At 47.7% G+C, this 19,156-nt stretch overlaps 1 protein-coding gene across 1 annotated transcript; it reads left to right on the plus strand.

Moving 5' to 3' along the window:
- The first annotated feature begins 8 nt into the window (after window positions 1-8).
- On the plus strand, window positions 9-18,824 carry LOC133521978 (BRD4-interacting chromatin-remodeling complex-associated protein). Its single transcript, XM_061857138.1, has 13 exons — window positions 9-791; window positions 970-1,200; window positions 2,167-2,299; window positions 3,134-3,286; window positions 6,886-7,026; window positions 9,982-10,073; window positions 10,790-10,955; window positions 11,050-11,182; window positions 15,432-15,611; window positions 15,809-15,897; window positions 16,237-16,424; window positions 16,678-16,800; window positions 18,044-18,824. Exons 1-13 carry the CDS (start codon window positions 555-557, stop codon window positions 18,194-18,196), a joined length of 2,019 nt encoding a protein of 672 aa, XP_061713122.1. The 5' UTR covers window positions 9-554; the 3' UTR covers window positions 18,197-18,824.
- The last annotated feature ends 332 nt before the right edge of the window (window positions 18,825-19,156 follow it).

Genomic DNA, 19,156 nt, shown 5'->3' on the forward strand with positions numbered 1-19,156 from the left:
TTAGTTAAATAATTTTAAGTTTGTGTTTATATAGTGGTGTTTGTTTTTTTTTTTTGTAATAGTAGTGTTTTATTTAAGTTTTTTGTATAATGATTTCTATTGATTATGTGTGATTTAATTTGTTCTAATTCTCATACTCTTAATAGCTTAAATAAAAAAATCTAAACTATCAATGATTAAAATAATAAATAATGATTTTCCATAATTCAAATGGTTCTCATTAAGTATACTAATACTAATTAGATAACATTTACAAATGTCGGCTGTTTTATAAAACGGCCCCAGAGACATGTCAGTCGCTTCGCTTGAAACGGCCCCCTATTTATAAATATACCCTATGGATCGTGCGAACTTCTCTTAAATATTTTGTCTATGGCGAAAGAAAAGTCATTTGTTTGACTTGACTGACGTTTACATTAGCGTTCTTTTCGTCTCCGTTTACATTTTTGAGAAAAGTTGTAGTATTTATGAATTAAATATCTCTGAAAAGTTTGGCTTTCCTTAGTGTTCGCTGATACCATGGTAAATTGATAGAAGAAACAAAGTGATCTACCATGAGTAACAATTTAGAGAATGAAAGAACAATTACTGCTGGCAAAATGTATCCAATTGATTTGGCACCACAGAAAATCACTATTGTGAAAAGTGTATCCAATTCCGAAGTGAAAATGACTCACTTGATCACAAGTCAACCCAAGACAACAGGTGCAGGTCAAATAATCTCTCACGCCGGGTCTATGGGCTTGATTCGTCCTGCCACTCAAATTCTAGCTCCTGGCGTCGGTTCGCAAGTACGTGCATATTATACACTTTCACGAGCATCCAAACAATAATTCCCACTATGTTTTTCTATCTTTAGCTTTTAAAAGCAATAAGAAACCTTTTTACTGTCAGTATCTTAGTCTTTTGCAGGAGACTTTGTTGCTCCTTTTTTTGCAATATTTACTTTATTATTATTTAATATTACAGCAACAGATGATTGTCAGTGGATCCCCTATCCTTCAAGGGACATCAATAGTGAGCCAGGGCTCTCAGCTCTTGGGGCAGAGTTCCCAGATCATCACTCCACAGTTGCTCAGTGGCCAGATATTGCAGCCTGCAACACAGATCATTAGCCAGGGGACTCAGCTGTCTGTGCAAGTGTCTAGTTCCAGCCCTAGTGTGCAAGTCAGTGTGGCCTCACCAGTTAGCGGAACACAGGTAAGAATACTATTTATTTTTTTGTTTACTGGTTGCTTCACTCTTGAGTTTCTAAAATTGTATCCTATAAAATAGCTTCTTTTTTTTTAACATGTTTACTGCCAGACAATAAAAACTGCGCACTACCCCAGAAACCGGTGGTCTATAGCTGCGTACATAACAACCCGCCCAGCGGGTTATCCGGTATCTGAACAAAGTTCATAAGCGCCCACCAGGTGGATTCCTGGCAGTGAATGTGTTAAATATAATTTAAGTAGGTAAAAGCCAAAACTATGTTGAGGGTTGTTATCCCCCTGAGTTCCAGAAGTAATTACCCTGTTTGTTTAACATTTTAAGGGCCAGAAGAATAAAAAATAAAAATACATGATATAAGCCTCATTGCCTCCTTAGTCTTAAAAACTCTGCATAAGTTAAAAATATGATGTATTCCCATTTGTCTCCACTGGGCACAGATGGGAATGGGTGTTTTCATATAAATCATTCCCAAGTGTCCCTGCCTCATGTATTGGGGAGGTCATATGGGGCAGGGCCAAATGTGTGCCCACACCAAAAAGATGATGTTATATGTAGAGTGGTCATTTTTGCCATATAATATCTAAGCATAGCATATAAAGGATTAATTTAGAACCTCCTATTATACAATAAGAGTCCAAAACAAGGCTAATGTAATCCACAGCCAGTAATAATTCTCCAGAAACCTTTTCCTCAGAAAATATAACATTTATTTTTCTAGCCCTGTAGTTATATTCAAATGTACACACAGGTTTGGTATATGCACATGACTGAAAGAATGGTAAAAAAAATCTTTAATTCTAATAATTATTTTTTTGTATTTATTTTGTAACATAAAAACCAGTCATGACGGGTTGACATGTCATCTGTAGCCGCTCACATCGCCGGGTTCCAATTTGTAACTAAAATGTCTATTCTGTGGTAACACAATATAAATTGTTTGATTTTCTAAAGGTGTTGAATGTGGGCAGCCTGGGCGGACAACTAGTCACGGGGACTGGTAACCTGGTGGTGAGCTCCTCAGTGCGCACACTGCCGCAGAGCGTGCGCGTTTTGCCGCCTCTGCCCCACCACAATACCAGACCAGGTCAGTTAAACTTGAATGTTTCATTTAATGAAGTTAAAACTCAACACAGACGCGTCATATGGTGACAGGTGAGCTTTCTTGAGTTTACATGTAAGGTTTAGAAATTTAAATGAGTTTTTGTCAAATTTTCATTTTTGGTACAAGGTTTTATTGCTGATTGTACTTTTCTTTCCACAGGCAACTAATACTCATCCAGACAATTCTTAAATAAAAACTCTATACAGAATTAGGTTGCGTTGTTTTGTCACAGAGTTCCCATGGCCACCTGTCATCCGACTTACATATGTACGCAAAATTTCAGCTCAATCGGAAACCGGGAAGTGGGTCAAATTTAACTTCCAATCAAAGATTTGACCCACACAAACATACATTTTTTTTATTACATACACAACCAGTATGGAATTTGACACAAATATAAAAATGTATAGTAAGAAAAAAACGTGATCCTTATTTTGTCATCCAAAATAGATGGCGCTGTACTGCGCCATACGTTTTGCGGTCACTGAATTGCCAAATGTCAACTTTTGACAATCACAGTTACCGCAAAATGGAGCTGTGCACTATCTCGTTTACCTGTCAAATTCGAAGACCAAAATTGTCTTAGATTTTACGCATCTTACTCAATCAATGTATCTTTGCCCGCACCCTACGCTACAGGGATGTGCACCGCTTTCGCATTGTGGTGTAGAAATACCCTAGCTTCAACAAACATCCCCGATGCGCTGCAGTAGCGAGGCAGCCCCATCATCATCCTGAAGGCATCGTTGTACTGTACACGGAGGGTGTTGTACTGTGTCTTGGTACAAGAGATCTACAGGCTGCTTATATTTGCAGTTTTGACAAGCGGCGCCCCTCATAGCGGTGGAGTGTTGGTGAGCAAGACGGTGTCTGCCCACGCGCCGGTCAGCAAGGCGCCCGCCAGCCACGTGCCGCGCGGGCTCGCCGCGGGCGCCTCGCTGGCGCTGCGCCCCGCCCAGCCGGCCCAAGGTGACTATCCGCATTACATTACAGCAGGAAATAACACTCGCGCCGGTCAGCAAGACGTCCGCGAGCCACGTCGCCGCCCAGCCAGCTCAAGATAACTTTCAATTGTATACCATATCGATATTACAAGTGAACAGTGTAAACAATTAAATTAGTGGCTCTGAGCAGTAGACCTCGCGATAAGCTTAAAAATTTAATAATAAAAAATATTGACTTCAATAAGTCATTATCACAACCAACTCACAACAGTCTTAAGCGCCATAGACCTACTGGCGCTTAAGTCTTATATGCCAACTTCCGTAATATTGAACTTTTTTCAAAAATCGACGCGACGATAAATTTCTATCTAACTATCAAACCTGCTCACAAAATTTCTCTACAATCGGGTGAGAAATTTGACATCCAGATAAAGCATTTTTACTCAAGCTGGACTACTTATAACCGCGAAAATCGAAGTTCGTCAATAGCGGGCATTTTTCTCTGTCACTAATTACGTGTTACTGAGAGTAAAAGAGAAAGATCCCCACAATTTCCAATTTTTTGTGTTCGCGGGCCTAACCGAGACGAGCTCTGTCAATATATAATTAATAATTCTAATTTAGATATTGCACGTATGCTTAGGGAGGTAGTATATTCCCCGTTACTATCACTTATTCCACAATGTATTATTGTTATAGAAATAAATGGTATGAATATTATATATTTACTTTGATCCATCCTCAAAAAAATAGCATTTAAATGAACTTAATAACTTTTTGAAAAAAAAGTCACAATGATATTCATACATTTTTGTGGATTGGCCTATTTATTAAATTACGTCCAAAATATATAATGTACAAAACGGGCGTGAAACAGGATTCTACGCTCTCGATAACTTGCCCTCGGTGGAACATGCATGCCGTGATCGCACGTTAACAGTATTCAGCTTCACCCAGGGACCGGACCCGCTTACCCTAACCCGTTCAAAAACCCGGGTTATTGTAAAGCTGTGTTCCAAAAACCGTTTCATTTCGGTAAGCTTTTGATTGGCTTACCGGTTAAGAAACTAATCCTTTTATTTGAATTAATTCAGGTTAGCGCTTACCGATATTAAAAACCCGGGAAAGGGTTACCGCTTCAAGCGCTGATTAAATACGAACAAGCTGTTTTAACTTTTACGTGAACTGCATATGGTCTATTAACGTAGCGCCCGACGCGAAACACGGCGGTTCCATTCCCTACGTGCACGTGCGAGTGCGCGGCGCGGCGCGGCGGCAGTCGGTATTTGTCAAAGGCTTTGTAATTTGCCGACCTAATATTGCTAATTCAAACAAAAGTGTACGTTAAGTCAAGTAGCGCACAACGTAGATTTCAAAACACATGCTAAAGTTTAAGGAAAATTACCTAATATGGTAAGGCGTTGCATTGATTTTGGTATATTTTTGTTTAGTACCTATTACTCCTATTATAGTCACTTTCTTTATCGTTAGCTGTCTGTGCACATCTCCTGTATCAATGGAACTCGTCAATGGCTTCTAATAATTTTATCGAGTTCGGGCTCATTTTAAAGGTCTTGACGAGTTCTTTACGATACACATGGTGGAGAGGGTCTGATGGTGGAATCGGAAGGTGTCGATGGAACTCATCGATAACTACTAATAATGCTATCGAGTTAGGGCTCATTTTAAAGGTCTTGACGAGTTCTTTACGATACACATGGGGGAGAGGGTCTGATGGTGGAATCGGAAGGTGTAGATGGAACTCATCGATAACTACTAGTAATGCTATCGAGTTTGGGCTCATTTTAAATATCTTGACGAGTTCTTTACGATACACATGGTGGCGAGGGTCTGATGGTGGAATCGGAAGGTGTTGATGGAACTCATCGATAACTACAAGTAATGCTATCGAGTTTGGGCTCTTCTCTCTTGGGGTCTTCACGAGTTCTTTACGATACACATGGTGGCGAGGGTCTGATGGTGGAATCGGAAGGTGTTAATGGAACTCATCGATAACTACTAGTAATGCTCTTTACGATACACATGGTGACGAAGGTCTGATAGTGAAATCGGAAGTTGTCAATGGAACTCATCGATGACTTCCCATAATGCTATCGAGTTTAAGCTCATTTTAAATGTCATGACGAGTTCTTTACGATACACATGGTTGAGGTTCATCATTTTGAAAACCACATTCCCTAAAACCTATAAAACGACATCCATGACAACTTTTATGACAAGTTGCATGGCCGCCATCTTGGATTCCAAAATAGTCATGACTTTCGAAATCCGCACTCCCTAAAACCTATAAAACGACATCCATGACGACTTTTATGACAAATTGCATGGCCGCCATCTTGGACTCCAAAATGGTCATCATTTTCGAAATCCGCACTCCCTAAAACGTATAAAACGACATCCATGACGACTTTTATGAAAAATTGCATGGCTGCCATCTTGGATTCCAAAATGGTCATGATTTTCGAAATCCGCACTCCCTAAAACCTATAAAACGACATCCATGACGATTTTTATGACATAATACATGGTCACCATCTTGGACTCCATCCATGACGACTTTTATGACAAATTGCATGGCCGCCATCTTGGATTCCAAAATAGTCATGATTTTCGAAATCTGCACTCCCTAAAACCTATATAACGACATCCATGACGATTTTATGACATAGTACATGGTCACCATCTTGGACTCCAAAATGGTCATCTATTTCTAAATCTGCACTCCCATAAACCTAAAAACCGATTTACATGACGACTTTTATGACTTACTGCATGGCCGCCATCTTGGATTCCAAAATCGTCATCATTTTCGAAATCGGAACTCCCTAAAACCTAAAAATGATGATTTTTATGACAAAGTGTGTGGCCGCCATCTTACTAAAACCGTATACAAATAAGCATCTATATAGTAAGTCAACATTAACGAAATAGTACATTACGATTGGCGATAAATTAAAACACGACCGAAGGGAGTGTTTTAAATCGACACGTGTTGCGAATTACCTATACGCACATGTATCGTACAAAGTTTTACAGTACATATGGCCCTTTAAATGTTCGACACAGTAATGTAATATGCTTGTTTTCGCACTAGTGCTATAAAGTAGCACCATATGTACTGTAAAGTATAACTTAAAATATAACTATCGAATCAATTACGTAATGCCCATCTCTGCCGCGGTGCCGCAGCGGTGGGGGAAAGGCGCGGGAGAGGGGTAAGGCTTACCCTAAACCGAAAGGTTACCGGTTAGTACACGCAAAACACAAACCGAATCAGCTCCTGTAAGCGGTAACCACTTGTTACGATTAGGTTAATCTGAATAATACGGGTTAATCATTATTGTTGGGTAACCGGTTGAACGGGTTACCCAAACGATTAGCTTATCATATGAAGGGGTTACCCATTCGAACGGGTAAGCCAAATGAACGGGTTTTCCGGTCCCTGGCTTCACCCGGTTTTTTAATAGGTACTTCTTGTGTTCATATGAATATTTGAAGTTATTTCTGATAACAAGCCACATATAGGTATTCGATTTGTGTGTACTGTGGAGTTATTGTAAATGGTAAATAAAAACGCCATTTCAATGTAAATGTATGCGGCAGGTTGGTCGGGCGGGCGCGCTCGCGGCGCGCTGGTGTACAACGCGCGCGGCGCCGCGCCGCGGGCCCCGGCCGCGCCGCCGCAGGTCACGTCGCCGCAGCACTCCGCCATCGTCACGCTGCCCAACACCACCGTGCTCGCATGTAAGTAACATGAATCTAACTGTGTGCGTCAAGTTGGTCAGTCCCGCGCCGCCGCCGCAGGTCACATCGCCGCAGCACTCCGCCATCGTCACGCTGCCCAACACCACCGTGCTCGCATGTAAGTAACATGAATCTAACTGTGTGCGTCAAGTTGGTCAGTCCCGCGCCGCCGCCGCAGGTCACGTCGCCGCAGCACTCCGCCATCGTCACGCTGCCCAACACCACCGTGCTCGCATGTAAGTAACATGAATCTAACTGTGTGCGTCAAGTTGGTCAGTCCCGCGCCGCCGTCGCAGGTCACGTCGCCGCAGCACTCCGCCATCGTCACGCTGCCCAACACCACCGTGCTCGCATGTAAGTAACATGAATCTAAGTGTGTGCGTCAAGTTGGTCAGTCCCGCGCCGCCGCCGCAGGTCACGTCGCCGCAGCACTCCGCCATCGTCACGCTGCCCAACACCACCGTGCTCGCATGTAAGTAACATGAATCTAACTGTGTGCGTCAAGTTGGTCAGTCCTGCGCCGCCGTCGCAGGTCACGTCGCCGCAGCACTCCGCCATCGTCACGCTGCCCAACACCACCGTGCTCGCATGTAAGTAACATGAATCTAAGTGTGTGCGTCAAGTTGGTCAGTCCCGCGCCGCCGCCGCAGGTCACGTCGCCGCAGCACTCCGCCATCGTCACGCTGCCCAACACCACCGTGCTCGCATGTAAGTAACATGAATCTAACTGTGTGCGTCAAGTTGGTCAGTCCCGCGCCGCCGCCGCAGGTCACGTCGCCGCAGCACTCCGCCATCGTCACGCTGCCCAACACCACCGTGCTCGCAAGTAAGTAACATGAATCTAACTGTGTGCGTCAAGTTGGGCAGTACCGCGCCGCCGCCGCAGGTCACGTCGCCGCAGCACTCCGCCATCGTCACGCTGCCCAACACCACCGTGCTCGCATGTAAGTAACATGAATCTAACTGTGTGCGTCAAGTTGGTCAGTCCCGCGCCGCCGCCGCAGGTCACGTCGCCGCAGCACTCCGCCATCGTCACGCTGCCCAACACCACCGTGCTCGCATGTAAGTAACATGAATCTAACTGTGTGCGTCAAGTTGGTCAGTCCCGCGCCGCCGCCGCAGGTCACGTCGCCGCAGCACTCCGCCATCGTCACGCTGCCCAACACCACCGTGCTCGCATGTAAGTAACATGAATCTAACTGTGTGCGTCAAGTTGGTCAGTCCCGCGCCGCCGCCGCAGGTCACGTCGCCGCAGCACTCCGCCATCGTCACGCTGCCCAACACCACCGTGCTCGCATGTAAGTAACATGAATCTAACTGTGTAGGTCAAGTTGGTCAGTCCCGCGCCGCCGCCGCAGGTCACGTCGCCGCAGCACTCCGCCATCGTCACGCTGCCCAACACCACCGTGCTCGCATGTAAGTAACATGAATCTAAGTGTGTGCGTCAAGTTGGTCAGTCCCGCGCCGCCGCCGCAGGTCACGTCGCCGCAGCACTCCGCCATCGTCACGCTGCCCAACACCACCGTGCTCGCATGTAAGTAACATGAATCTAACTGTGTGCGTCAAGTTGGTCAGTCCCGCGCCGCCGCCGCAGGTCACGTCGCCGCAGCACTCCGCCATCGTCACGCTGCCCAACACCACCGTGCTCGCATGTAAGTAACATGAATCTAAGTGTGTGCGTCAAGTTAGTCAGTCCCGCGCCGCCGCCTCAGGGCACGTCGCCGCAGCACTCCGCCATCGTCACGCTGCCCAACACCACCGTGCTCGCAGGTCACGTCGCCGCAGCAGGTCACGTTGCGCCAGCATTTTGCCATCGTTATGCTGCCCAACATCACCGTGTTCGCCTGTACGTAGCTAAGCCTTTGGCGGCCGGCTGAACGGTACTGATGAAGCTAGCGATCGGCTGCCTTCTCGCGCAAAAAACATCGGTGTTGAATATTGATATAAATCGTCGTAAATAAAATAAATGCATATTGGGAGCGTGCACGACTGTCACGCAACCTAGTGTCCGCAAGTCTAGGGGAAAACGTCAATTCACTACATCTTATAAAACTAGTCCAAAACTAAAAACTACTGAACGGATTTTCATACGACTTTCATTTATCAATAGAGTGATTCTTGAGGAAGGCTTTAGTATATAACTTGTTAAGGTTTTGTGTAAATTGTTTGAAATATAACGATGTTTTTGGAAAAAATCACGCTGGCTAGGACCTTTAATCGAAAACGCTGCCTAATCCGTTTGAGCTATAACAACACAATGTATGGTGGGATTGTTTCTCATTCATAGGTCTACAAAAAAGTCCGCGATGTTAAATGTCTATCTTTTAAGGATAACTTACTATATCCATTCTTAACTTCTAGAAAAAGATCACGTAATATGTGGCATTTGCAAAGTTATTTGCATGGATACATTATTAACAATTATCAAAATAAATACGTTAGTTATATTAAGCATTTCATACAGATTACAATGGTCCCTTACACCATACAATTTAAATGAATATTTCAGGAGTAATCGTAAATCAAAGTTTCATTTCGAGCCATATAATTGTACGAAATGTTTAATACGCTATCCGCAGTTAGTTCAAATTTTTACCACCTTATGTGCTGGGATCGCTTTGCTTACCCCCACCATGCACTTCGCACGGTCCCAATATGTCTACTAGTGATCACTGGTTATACACACACACACACACTAAAACCCCGTTTAAAATCACTCGCTTCTCGCTGATCGGCGCCGATCGGACAGATTCTATACTACTTACAAAAACCTTAGGTACTATAGGCTATGCTATGATAAGTGAGTGTCTAGATCGAGACTAATCAAGCCTTAACAGTATTTTTATCCAGTAATATGAAGCTTTATTGTATAGTAATAGGGTTCATTTTTGAGTAATTTCTGACACCATTAAACCTTTCTTACATTTCACATTGTCAGTCATTGTTTCCTTGTAGCGAGCCTCTCAACCGGCGTGATCGCGGGTGCAGTGCGCGCGCCGGCCGCTCGCCCTCTTCCGCTGCTTACAAGAAACTACCAGCCTGCTAAGGTAACAACACATATTTCTTTGTATTAGATACACGCTTTTTCAAATCACATAAAATGCTATGAACCCTCTGACCGCGAAAGACGTCAACTGATGCGCGCGGCATTCTTATAAAGTTCACGCGCCCACGACAGGCGTTCAGAGTTAAGAATATATTCATCGTAATATAATTGGTTTTGTATTAGTTCTACGTGTTCAATTGCTTAATATGTCTCTGTCCATCCCTCTTCACCGGACCGGGTTCATGTCAAATTCGTTCACCGTGCAGGTGGCGCGTCTTTGGAATGGACTTCCTTTTAAAATCAAAAATGCGCCAAATAAGTGCTATTGTAATTGTAGCACCGCTCACAATCTCTCTGCTTATCCTTAAGGTTGACTGTCCGCCTTTTGTACTATAAGATTGTTTCTTTTGTGCAATAAAGATTAAATAAATAAATAGTATATAATGGATAAGGTTCAATTGGTTTTACTCGTAGCGCCATTAACATTGTACTTTTGTTTTCGCGACAAAGCTATAGAATTAGATTGCTGTGTGTCAACCACCAAAAAGGTTGGAATAGTACTTCCTACAAAAACGGACGCCGGTTTCCGAATATAACTAATTCGTGTTGTAAAAATACTAACTTCCCTCTTTATTCATAAAACTAAGCAAACCTCTGTTAAATTTTGTCCCTTTCTATCAAACATAAAAGATTTGTTTGACATTTGTCTTTACGCAGGTGGTTGGTGTTGGTGTGGGTAACAGCGCGCCTCCACAGTTATACTACGAGGTGCCCCGCGCGCCGCAAGCCCAGCCGCGCCTGCAGCCGCTCGCGCCGCCGCAGCCGCCGGCGCAGCCCCCGCCGCACTCGCAACCCCAGCCCCAACCGCAGCCGCAGCCGCTAGGTAACTACCCTGCACTAAACGTGACGCGCCTCCACAGTTATACTAAAAAGGTTACACTAAATTTCATGTTATAAAATTATTTTTTTGGTTGCAGTGACGTCTGTGAGCGTAGTGAACGCGGTGCAGGCGCTGACGGAGATCCGCGGCGCGGCGATGGCTGCGGTGGCGCCGGCGCAGCCGCCCGGCGCGCCCCGCCCGTCCATACTGAGGAAACGGGACGCTGAGGGGTATGTGCCGGGACGTCCATTACCTACATACAGTGGCGCCGGCGCAGCCGCCCGGCGCGCCCCGCCCGTCCATACTGAGGAAACGGGACGCTGAGGGGTATGTGCCGGGACGTCCATTACCTACATACAGTGGCGCCGGCGCAGCCGCCCGGCGCGCCCCGCCCGTCCATACTGAGGAAACGGGACGCTGAGGGGTATGTGCCGGGACGTCCATTACCTACATACAGTGGCGCCGGCGCAGCCGCCCGGCGCGCCCCGCCCGTCCATACTGAGGAAACGGGACGCTGAGGGGTATGTGCCGGGACGTCCATTACCTACATACAGTGGCGCCGGCGCAGCCGCCCGGCGCGCCCCGCCCGTCCATACTGAGGAAACGGGACGCTGAGGGGTATGTGCCGGGACGTCCATTACCTACATACAGTGGCGCCGGCGCAGCCGCCCGGCGCGCCCCGCCCGTCCATACTGAGGAAACGGGACGCTGAGGGGTATGTGCCGGGACGTCCATTACCTACATACAGTGGCGCCGGCGCAGCCGCCCGGCGCGCCCCGCCCGTCCATACTGAGGAAACGGGACGCTGAGGGGTATGTGCCGGGACGTCCATTACCTACATACAGTGGCGCCGGCGCAGCCGCCCGGCGCGCCCCGCCCGTCCATACTGAGGAAACGGGACGCTGAGGGGTATGTGCCGGGACGTCCATTACCTACATACAGTGGCGCCGGCGCAGCCGCCCGGCGCGCCCCGCCCGTCCATACTGAGGAAACGGGACGCTGAGGGGTATGTGCCGGGACGTCCATTACCTACATACAGTGGCGCCGGCGCAGCCGCCCGGCGCGCCCCGCCCGTCCATACTGAGGAAACGGGACGCTGAGGGGTATGTGCCGGGACGTCCATTACCTACATACAGTGGCGCCGGCGCAACCGCCCGGCGCGCCCCGCCCGTCCATACTGAGGAAACGGGACGCTGAGGGGTATGTGCCGGGACGTCCATTACCTACATACAGTGGCGCCGGCGCAACCGCCCGGCGCGCCCCGCCCGTCCATACTGAGGAAACGGGACGCTGAGGGGTATGTGCCGGGACGTCCATTACCTACATACAGTGGCGCCGGCGCAGCCGCCCGGCGCGCCCCGCCCGTCCATACTGAGGAAACGGGACGCTGAGGGGTATGTGCCGGGACGTCCATTACCTACATACAGTGGCGCCGGCGCAACCGCCCGGCGCGCCCCGCCCGTCCATACTGAGGAAACGGGACGCTGAGGGGTATGTGCCGGGACGTCCATTACCTACATACAGTGGCGCCGGCGCAGCCGCCCGGCGCGCCCCGCCCGTCCATACTGAGGAAACGGGACGCTGAGGGGTATGTGCCGGGACGTCCATTACCTACATACAGTGGCGCCGGCGCAGCCGCCCGGCGCGCCCCGCCCGTCCATACTGAGGAAACGGGACGCTGAGGGGTATGTGCCGGGACGTCCATTACCTACATACAGTGGCGCCGGCGCAGCCGCCCGGCGCGCCCCGCCCGTCCATACTGAGGAAACGGGACGCTGAGGGGTATGTGCCGGGACGTCCATTACCTACATACAGTGGCGCCGGCGCAGCCGCCCGGCGCGCCCCGCCCGTCCATACTGAGGAAACGGGACGCTGAGGGGTATGTGCCGGGACGTCCATTACCTACATACAGTGGCGCCGGCGCAGCCGCCCGGCGCGCCCCGCCCGTCCATACTGAGGAAACGGGACGCTGAGGGGTATGTGCCGGGACGTCCATTACCTACATACAGTGGCGCCGGCGCAGCCGCCCGGCGCGCCCCGCCCGTCCATACTGAGGAAACGGGACGCTGAGGGGTATGTGCCGGGACGTCCATTACCTACATACAGTGGCGCCGGCGCAGCCGCCCGGCGCGCCCCGCCCGTCCATACTGAGGAAACGGGACGCTGAGGGGTATGTGCCGGGACGTCCATTACCTACATACAGTGGCGCCGGCGCAGCCGCCCGGCGCGCCCCGCCCGTCCATACTGAGGAAACGGGACGCTGAGGGGTATGTGCCGGGACGTCCATTACCTACATACAGTGGCGCCGGCGCAGCCGCCCGGCGCGCCCCGCCCGTCCATACTGAGGAAACGGGACGCTGAGGGGTATGTGCCGGGACGTCCATTACCTACATACAGTGGCGCCGGCGCAACCGCCCGGCGCGCCCCGCCCGTCCATACTGAGGAAACGGGACGCTGAGGGGTATGTGCCGGGACGTCCATTACCTACATACAGTGGCGCCGGCGCAGCCGCCCGGCGCGCCCCGCCCGTCCATACTGAGGAAACGGGACGCTGAGGGGTATGTGCCGGGACGTCCATTACCTACATACAGTGGCGCCGGCGCAACCGCCCGGCGCGCCCCGCCCGTCCATACTGAGGAAACGGGACGCTGAGGGGTATGTGCCGGGACGTCCATTACCTACATACAGTGGCGCCGGCGCAGCCGCCCGGCGCGCCCCGCCCGTCCATACTGAGGAAACGGGACGCTGAGGGGTATGTGCCGGGACGTCCATTACCTACATACAGTGGCGCCGGCGCAGCCGCCCGGCGCGCCCCGCCCGTCCATACTGAGGAAACGGGACGCTGAGGGGTATGTGCCGGGACGTCCATTACCTACATACAGTGGCGCCGGCGCAGCCGCCCGGCGCGCCCCGCCCGTCCATACTGAGGAAACGGGACGCTGAGGGGTATGTGCCGGGACGTCCATTACCTACATACAGTGGCGCCGGCGCAGCCGCCCGGCGCGCCCCGCCCGTCCATACTGAGGAAACGGGACGCTGAGGGGTATGTGCCGGGACGTCCATTACCTACATACAGTGGCGCCGGCGCAGCCGCCCGGCGCGCCCCGCCCGTCCATACTGAGGAAACGGGACGCTGAGGGGTATGTGCCGGGACGTCCATTACCTACATACAGTGGCGCCGGCGCAGCCGCCCGGCGCGCCCCGCCCGTCCATACTGAGGAAACGGGACGCTGAGGGGTATGTGCCGGGACGTCCATTACCTACATACAGTGGCGCCGGCGCAGCCGCCCGGCGCGCCCCGCCCGTCCATACTGAGGAAACGGGACGCTGAGGGGTATGTGCCGGGACGTCCATTACCTACGAGTACATACATAATATGCTCGTATCCGACAACGGCGACCTTTACAATTTCCTCTGATGACCACGTATATGGCTCGCGAAACCGAACTTATTTTTAAATGCTCGGTCGCACTGTGCACAATAAAGCTGCCCTTGGTCGTTATATGTGTATGCGTAGGACGGCTTAGGTCGAGACTTCCGTTGAAGGCGCTTTTGGTCCAGGTGTTTAAGTCGAGCTTCTTCGAAAGTAGCTACACCTTCCCTTACCTTATTGCGCCATTCTGATCTCTGAACCGCAAGCTCCTCCCAACGCTCTAATGGAATGTCGCAAGCTTTGAGATGACGCTTCAGAACGTCTTTATATCGCAGAAACTGTCCCCCGTGGCTACGCTTCCCATCCATCAGTTCTGAATAGAAAACGGACTTAGGGAGTCTACAGTCATCCATGCGACAGATGTGGCCCGACGTAATACCTCCGTATTAGTCACACGATCTTGCCACTTAATTCTAAGTACGCGGCGTAAACAACGCATGTGGAAAGTGTCAAGGTTTCTGATATCACCCTTGTACAGGCACCAAGACTCTGAAGCGTACGTAAGTATTGGAAGCACCATGGCCTTATACACAGAAAGCTTGGTTTGGAGTTTTAGATCGTGTGACTTCCAAACACGTTGGTTTAATTTTCCAAATGTGGTTGCAGCTTTGGCTATGCGTGATGGAATCTCTGAAGCAAGGCGATTATCGCTTCGGATTTGGCTACCCAGGTATTTGAAGATGGTAACGTCTTTCAATGTTGAATTACCCAAAACAATTGGACCTACATACAACGACGCGGTGTAGACGCTGACGGAGATGCGCGACTTAACTTATTTGCTAATTACAGTATGGAATAGATAAGTTAGATATTAGACAAGGAGTTCTGAAAGTAATAACCATTCAAAAACGTATTCCAGGTTCGACTCTCGGCCGTGTACTAGGTTTTTTTAAACGTTTTTATTATTTTTAAATCTATCTTTGTGATCTAAGAGAACACAATCTTTTGACAAGGTGCCTTTTGAAGGGATCACCCCTTTACTTAAAGTTTAACCCTATTTTCCATATGTTAACTACGAGTATAAGTAACAAATAAATATATGGCAGGTCGCCCACAAAGCAAGCCGCGCTGTACGGGCGGCCGGGCTGGGAAGACGTGCCGGCGGGCGGCGGCGGCTCGGGCTCGGGCGGCTCCACCACCATGTCGGCCAGCTCCTCGCCCGCGCCCGACACGCCGCCCGACCCGCACCCCGACCTGTCGCCCAGGAAGAAGCCGCGCAAGCAGATGTGAGTTCACTACATCTTGTCTGTAAGATCTGCACCAGTTCTCATATTGAACTTGAGCCATACCATCCCGACGATTCGTCAGGAAGAAGATGTAAATGTGGCTTTCCATTACAGAAGGAGCTATGCTTCAAGTGCAATAAAGTTGGAGGCTTATGTTCGCAAGAATGGTTTAATTTTATGATATGTATGTGTTGCAGGCTAACCAATGACGTCCGACAATGCGAGTTCCCCGCCGAGGATGCGCCCCCCACACCACCCGCCGTCGAGGTGAAGCCGCCACCGAAAAGTCAGTATAGTCTCATTGCAACTTAATAACTATGCTTTAAATATAAAGAAAAATTTAAAAAAGTCCCTCGGACAGGATTCGAATTCTACTTCAGGATACCAGGTCGCCGGCGTTCCAACCGAGTAACTCCCTGTACTGTTTATTCTACATAGGTCAAATGACCGAAGGAGCACGAGCCGTCTTTGTTTTATCTTAAACACTTACCCCCTTATTCATAAACGTGTATTCCGACGTATTGGTATGATGGAAAGGAACAAACGATGATTAGCGGCATCGTATCTTTAGTACACGTTTATGAATAAGGGGGTAATGTCTCCTCTACCGCCGCTCTGTGTGCAGGGCCCCTGCTGAGCTCGAGCTACGTGTGCGGCTGGCGCGCCACGGCGCTGCACTTCGCGCGGCCGGGCGACGTGCGGCGCCGCGAGCCCCGCGCGCGCGACATCCTGGCCATCGCCTCGCAGCGCCACGTGCTCGGCACCGCCGACGGCTGGAAGGTGCACCATCTCACCGCGCAGATGGACGACTTGGTCAGTACCCGGTACCGTTTGATGGACGACTTGGTCAGTTCCCGATACCGTTGCCAGTGCTCTCCGTAACACATACCAAACAAAATAAAATGGTGACCGACTTCATAGACGCCATGAACGAGCCGGTCACGGTGGTAGCCTTCCCGATTGTAATTTTAGACTTAACGCCTTGACCGTCTTCTATCTGCTAGATGACGGCCGTCGTGTATTGCTATAAGTAGTTATCAGCTAACCGGTTGGCGTGTGGGCGCAGGTGTCGCTGGAGGCGGACGTGGGCTCGCAGCTGGCGGGCGTGCTGCGCGCGCTGGAGGCGCTGCCGAGCCGCGCCACCGCCGCGCTGCAGCCGCACTCGCACACGCTCCTCGAGCTGCTCAAGGTAACCAAAACGTACTCGCTTCAGTACCCTCGGGAATATTTACCATATGCGGTTATCGCACTGAAGCAGATCCGCGCGCCGCTCCAGTTAATGAGAAGCGGGCGGTCTCCACCCGTACACCTAATGATCATCGTTATAGTCTAAAATCTGTAAGAATAAACTTTTGACACATCGCAACGCCCGTAGAACGTAAACGCGCAAGACACTTTGAAATTATAAACAAAATCCCCTAACGATATTACAGCTTGTCATGTACGTAAACACAATATTTCACTTTTCATAAACTTAACTTAATGAATGTTACATTTCTTCATATCTTACTTATTGAATATTTTACGATAACAATTTAGAATGCAAACAGTTACGATCTACGTCTATTTTTTTTAAATTTAGTGTGGGACCATGTCTGCTGTTCCGATTCATATAATATTTCCGTAAGTCGATAAAAATCGATTATGTAATCAATAGTCAATATAATAAAAACCAAAATAAAATGAAGTACGATGTGAAAAAAGTTATTTAAAAGACCGTAATTTATAACTGAGCATCATTATGGAGCATCATAAGACTTTTTTATCATACTGTATTAATTATGGAAATATTATAATGTCAGACATAAGTAGTAGATAACAATTATTAATTTGAGATGATTTGTGATACTAAATATATAGACATATAACAAGAAAAAATCCGTTGTAGTAAAATCGATTCGAACAATTCATAAATAATCGATGACAAACTCTTAGCCCCATCACTAATTAAGTCAATACTCAAGTGTCAAAAGTTAATTCTTAGAGATTTTAGACTATAGTAATTGCGTGCCTGTTTATACCAAATGACACTTATTAAACATATCTTGATATTTCGATTAGATATTATCTGTTCAATAATATCATTAAGGAAACTGTAAGCCTAGTTTTAAGAAAAATTTCCAATGTTGTATAACTTATATATAACTATAAAAGCTGTTTGTTTTTTTAAATAAATAAAATATGTAATACCTTCCATCGGGTATTTCATATACATAATATAACTAAATATTTCCAATGCAGTTAGATTTGATAAATAATTATAATACATTTGTTTTCCTATCTTAATAAAAAAAAAATAGTCAATATTTAAAACGCGCCGTCTAATCGCATGATATTTGTAATATTCACTTACTCTAATTATTACAGCAAGGTAAAAAAATCAATCGTATAAACATTCAAAATATACAATTGTACTTATGCTTTTTTTATAGGGCAACATTCAAAGAAGCAAGATAGTCTGCGAAGGGATTCAGGAAGCCCGCGAAGACATCCTCCGAGTATTCACACACCGGAACTTCGTGTCCGACATTCTGACGCGGCAGGCTGACAAACGGAGTTTCCGGAAACACAGATCGCAGTCATAATTAATTGGCAACACCACGAAAATACACCGCGTATTGAGCTCTAATGACATTGGCTGAAAGTCAATTATCATATACACGGTTATTTTCGTGGTACTATAATAAACTTGAGTCCTAATGCTATTACTTCTGTAATTTGCATAGCATAATAAATATACCGCACATTAGGCATCCTTGTCTTACTTGTGCAATACGAATTTGATGAAAAAGCGATGCTATTTATGTGATTCACAGGGTTGAGAAATCACCCCTGTGTTTCGACCGAAAAATAAGGGCGGCCGCAAATGTCCAATTGTTGGCAAAACTGCCCCTATGATAATTCCTAAAGGCGACCACGTTGGACTGTGAGATCTGACAATGTCTGAAGAAGCAGCTAATAAAGTTGACGATAGTTATTTGATTGCAAAATAAATATTGTGGACACTCCATTGAATGTGAGTTTCCTAAATCTATTTACATATTGCAGAATGTACTAGCATAAGTTCCTGTTGTAAATAGTGTAAAGAATGTGTATGTACATTAAGTAATTCTATATGAGTATTAATTTTATGAGAAGAGAATGCCTTGGAAAATGAGTTTTACTTGTGATTTTGATTAAATAGATAAACATAATAAAGATTATTTGATATAATGCGTGTTTTCTTCGATATAGAGTCAGACCAAGCTAAGTTGGGAGAGATTTTGACAGCCCAGACAGTGCAAGTGTTATTTTAAATGTCAAACTTTATAAAATGATGTCATGTACTTAACACTTGCACAGGCTGGGCTATCAAAATCGCTGTTAACGTAGCTTGGTCTGACTATGCTTGTATAAACATTCAAACAATTTTAAAGTTGTACCTATTTTTTTGCGGCGCAACGCTATTTTTTAGCGTTTGGTCAAAACCAAACGCTAAAACGGCGTATGCAACACCACACGCGGTGCTCGTCACAGTTGTTAACTACAATGCAAGTGCGTATAAA

This window comes from Cydia pomonella, chromosome 10, assembly GCF_033807575.1.
Source record: "Cydia pomonella isolate Wapato2018A chromosome 10, ilCydPomo1, whole genome shotgun sequence".
NCBI classification, from domain to species: domain Eukaryota; kingdom Metazoa; phylum Arthropoda; class Insecta; order Lepidoptera; family Tortricidae; genus Cydia; species Cydia pomonella.

Bases quoted from the DNA above. Each gene is read 5' to 3' on its own strand.
- LOC133521978 (XM_061857138.1), top strand. From the start codon at position 555: ATGAGTAACAATTTAGAGAATGAAAGAACAATTACTGCTGGCAAAATG. The intron at 792-969 runs GTACGTGCATAT...TTAATATTACAG, and splicing joins CTCCTGGCGTCGGTTCGCAA to CAACAGATGATTGTCAGTGG. The intron at 1,201-2,166 runs GTAAGAATACTA...GATTTTCTAAAG, and splicing joins CACCAGTTAGCGGAACACAG to GTGTTGAATGTGGGCAGCCT.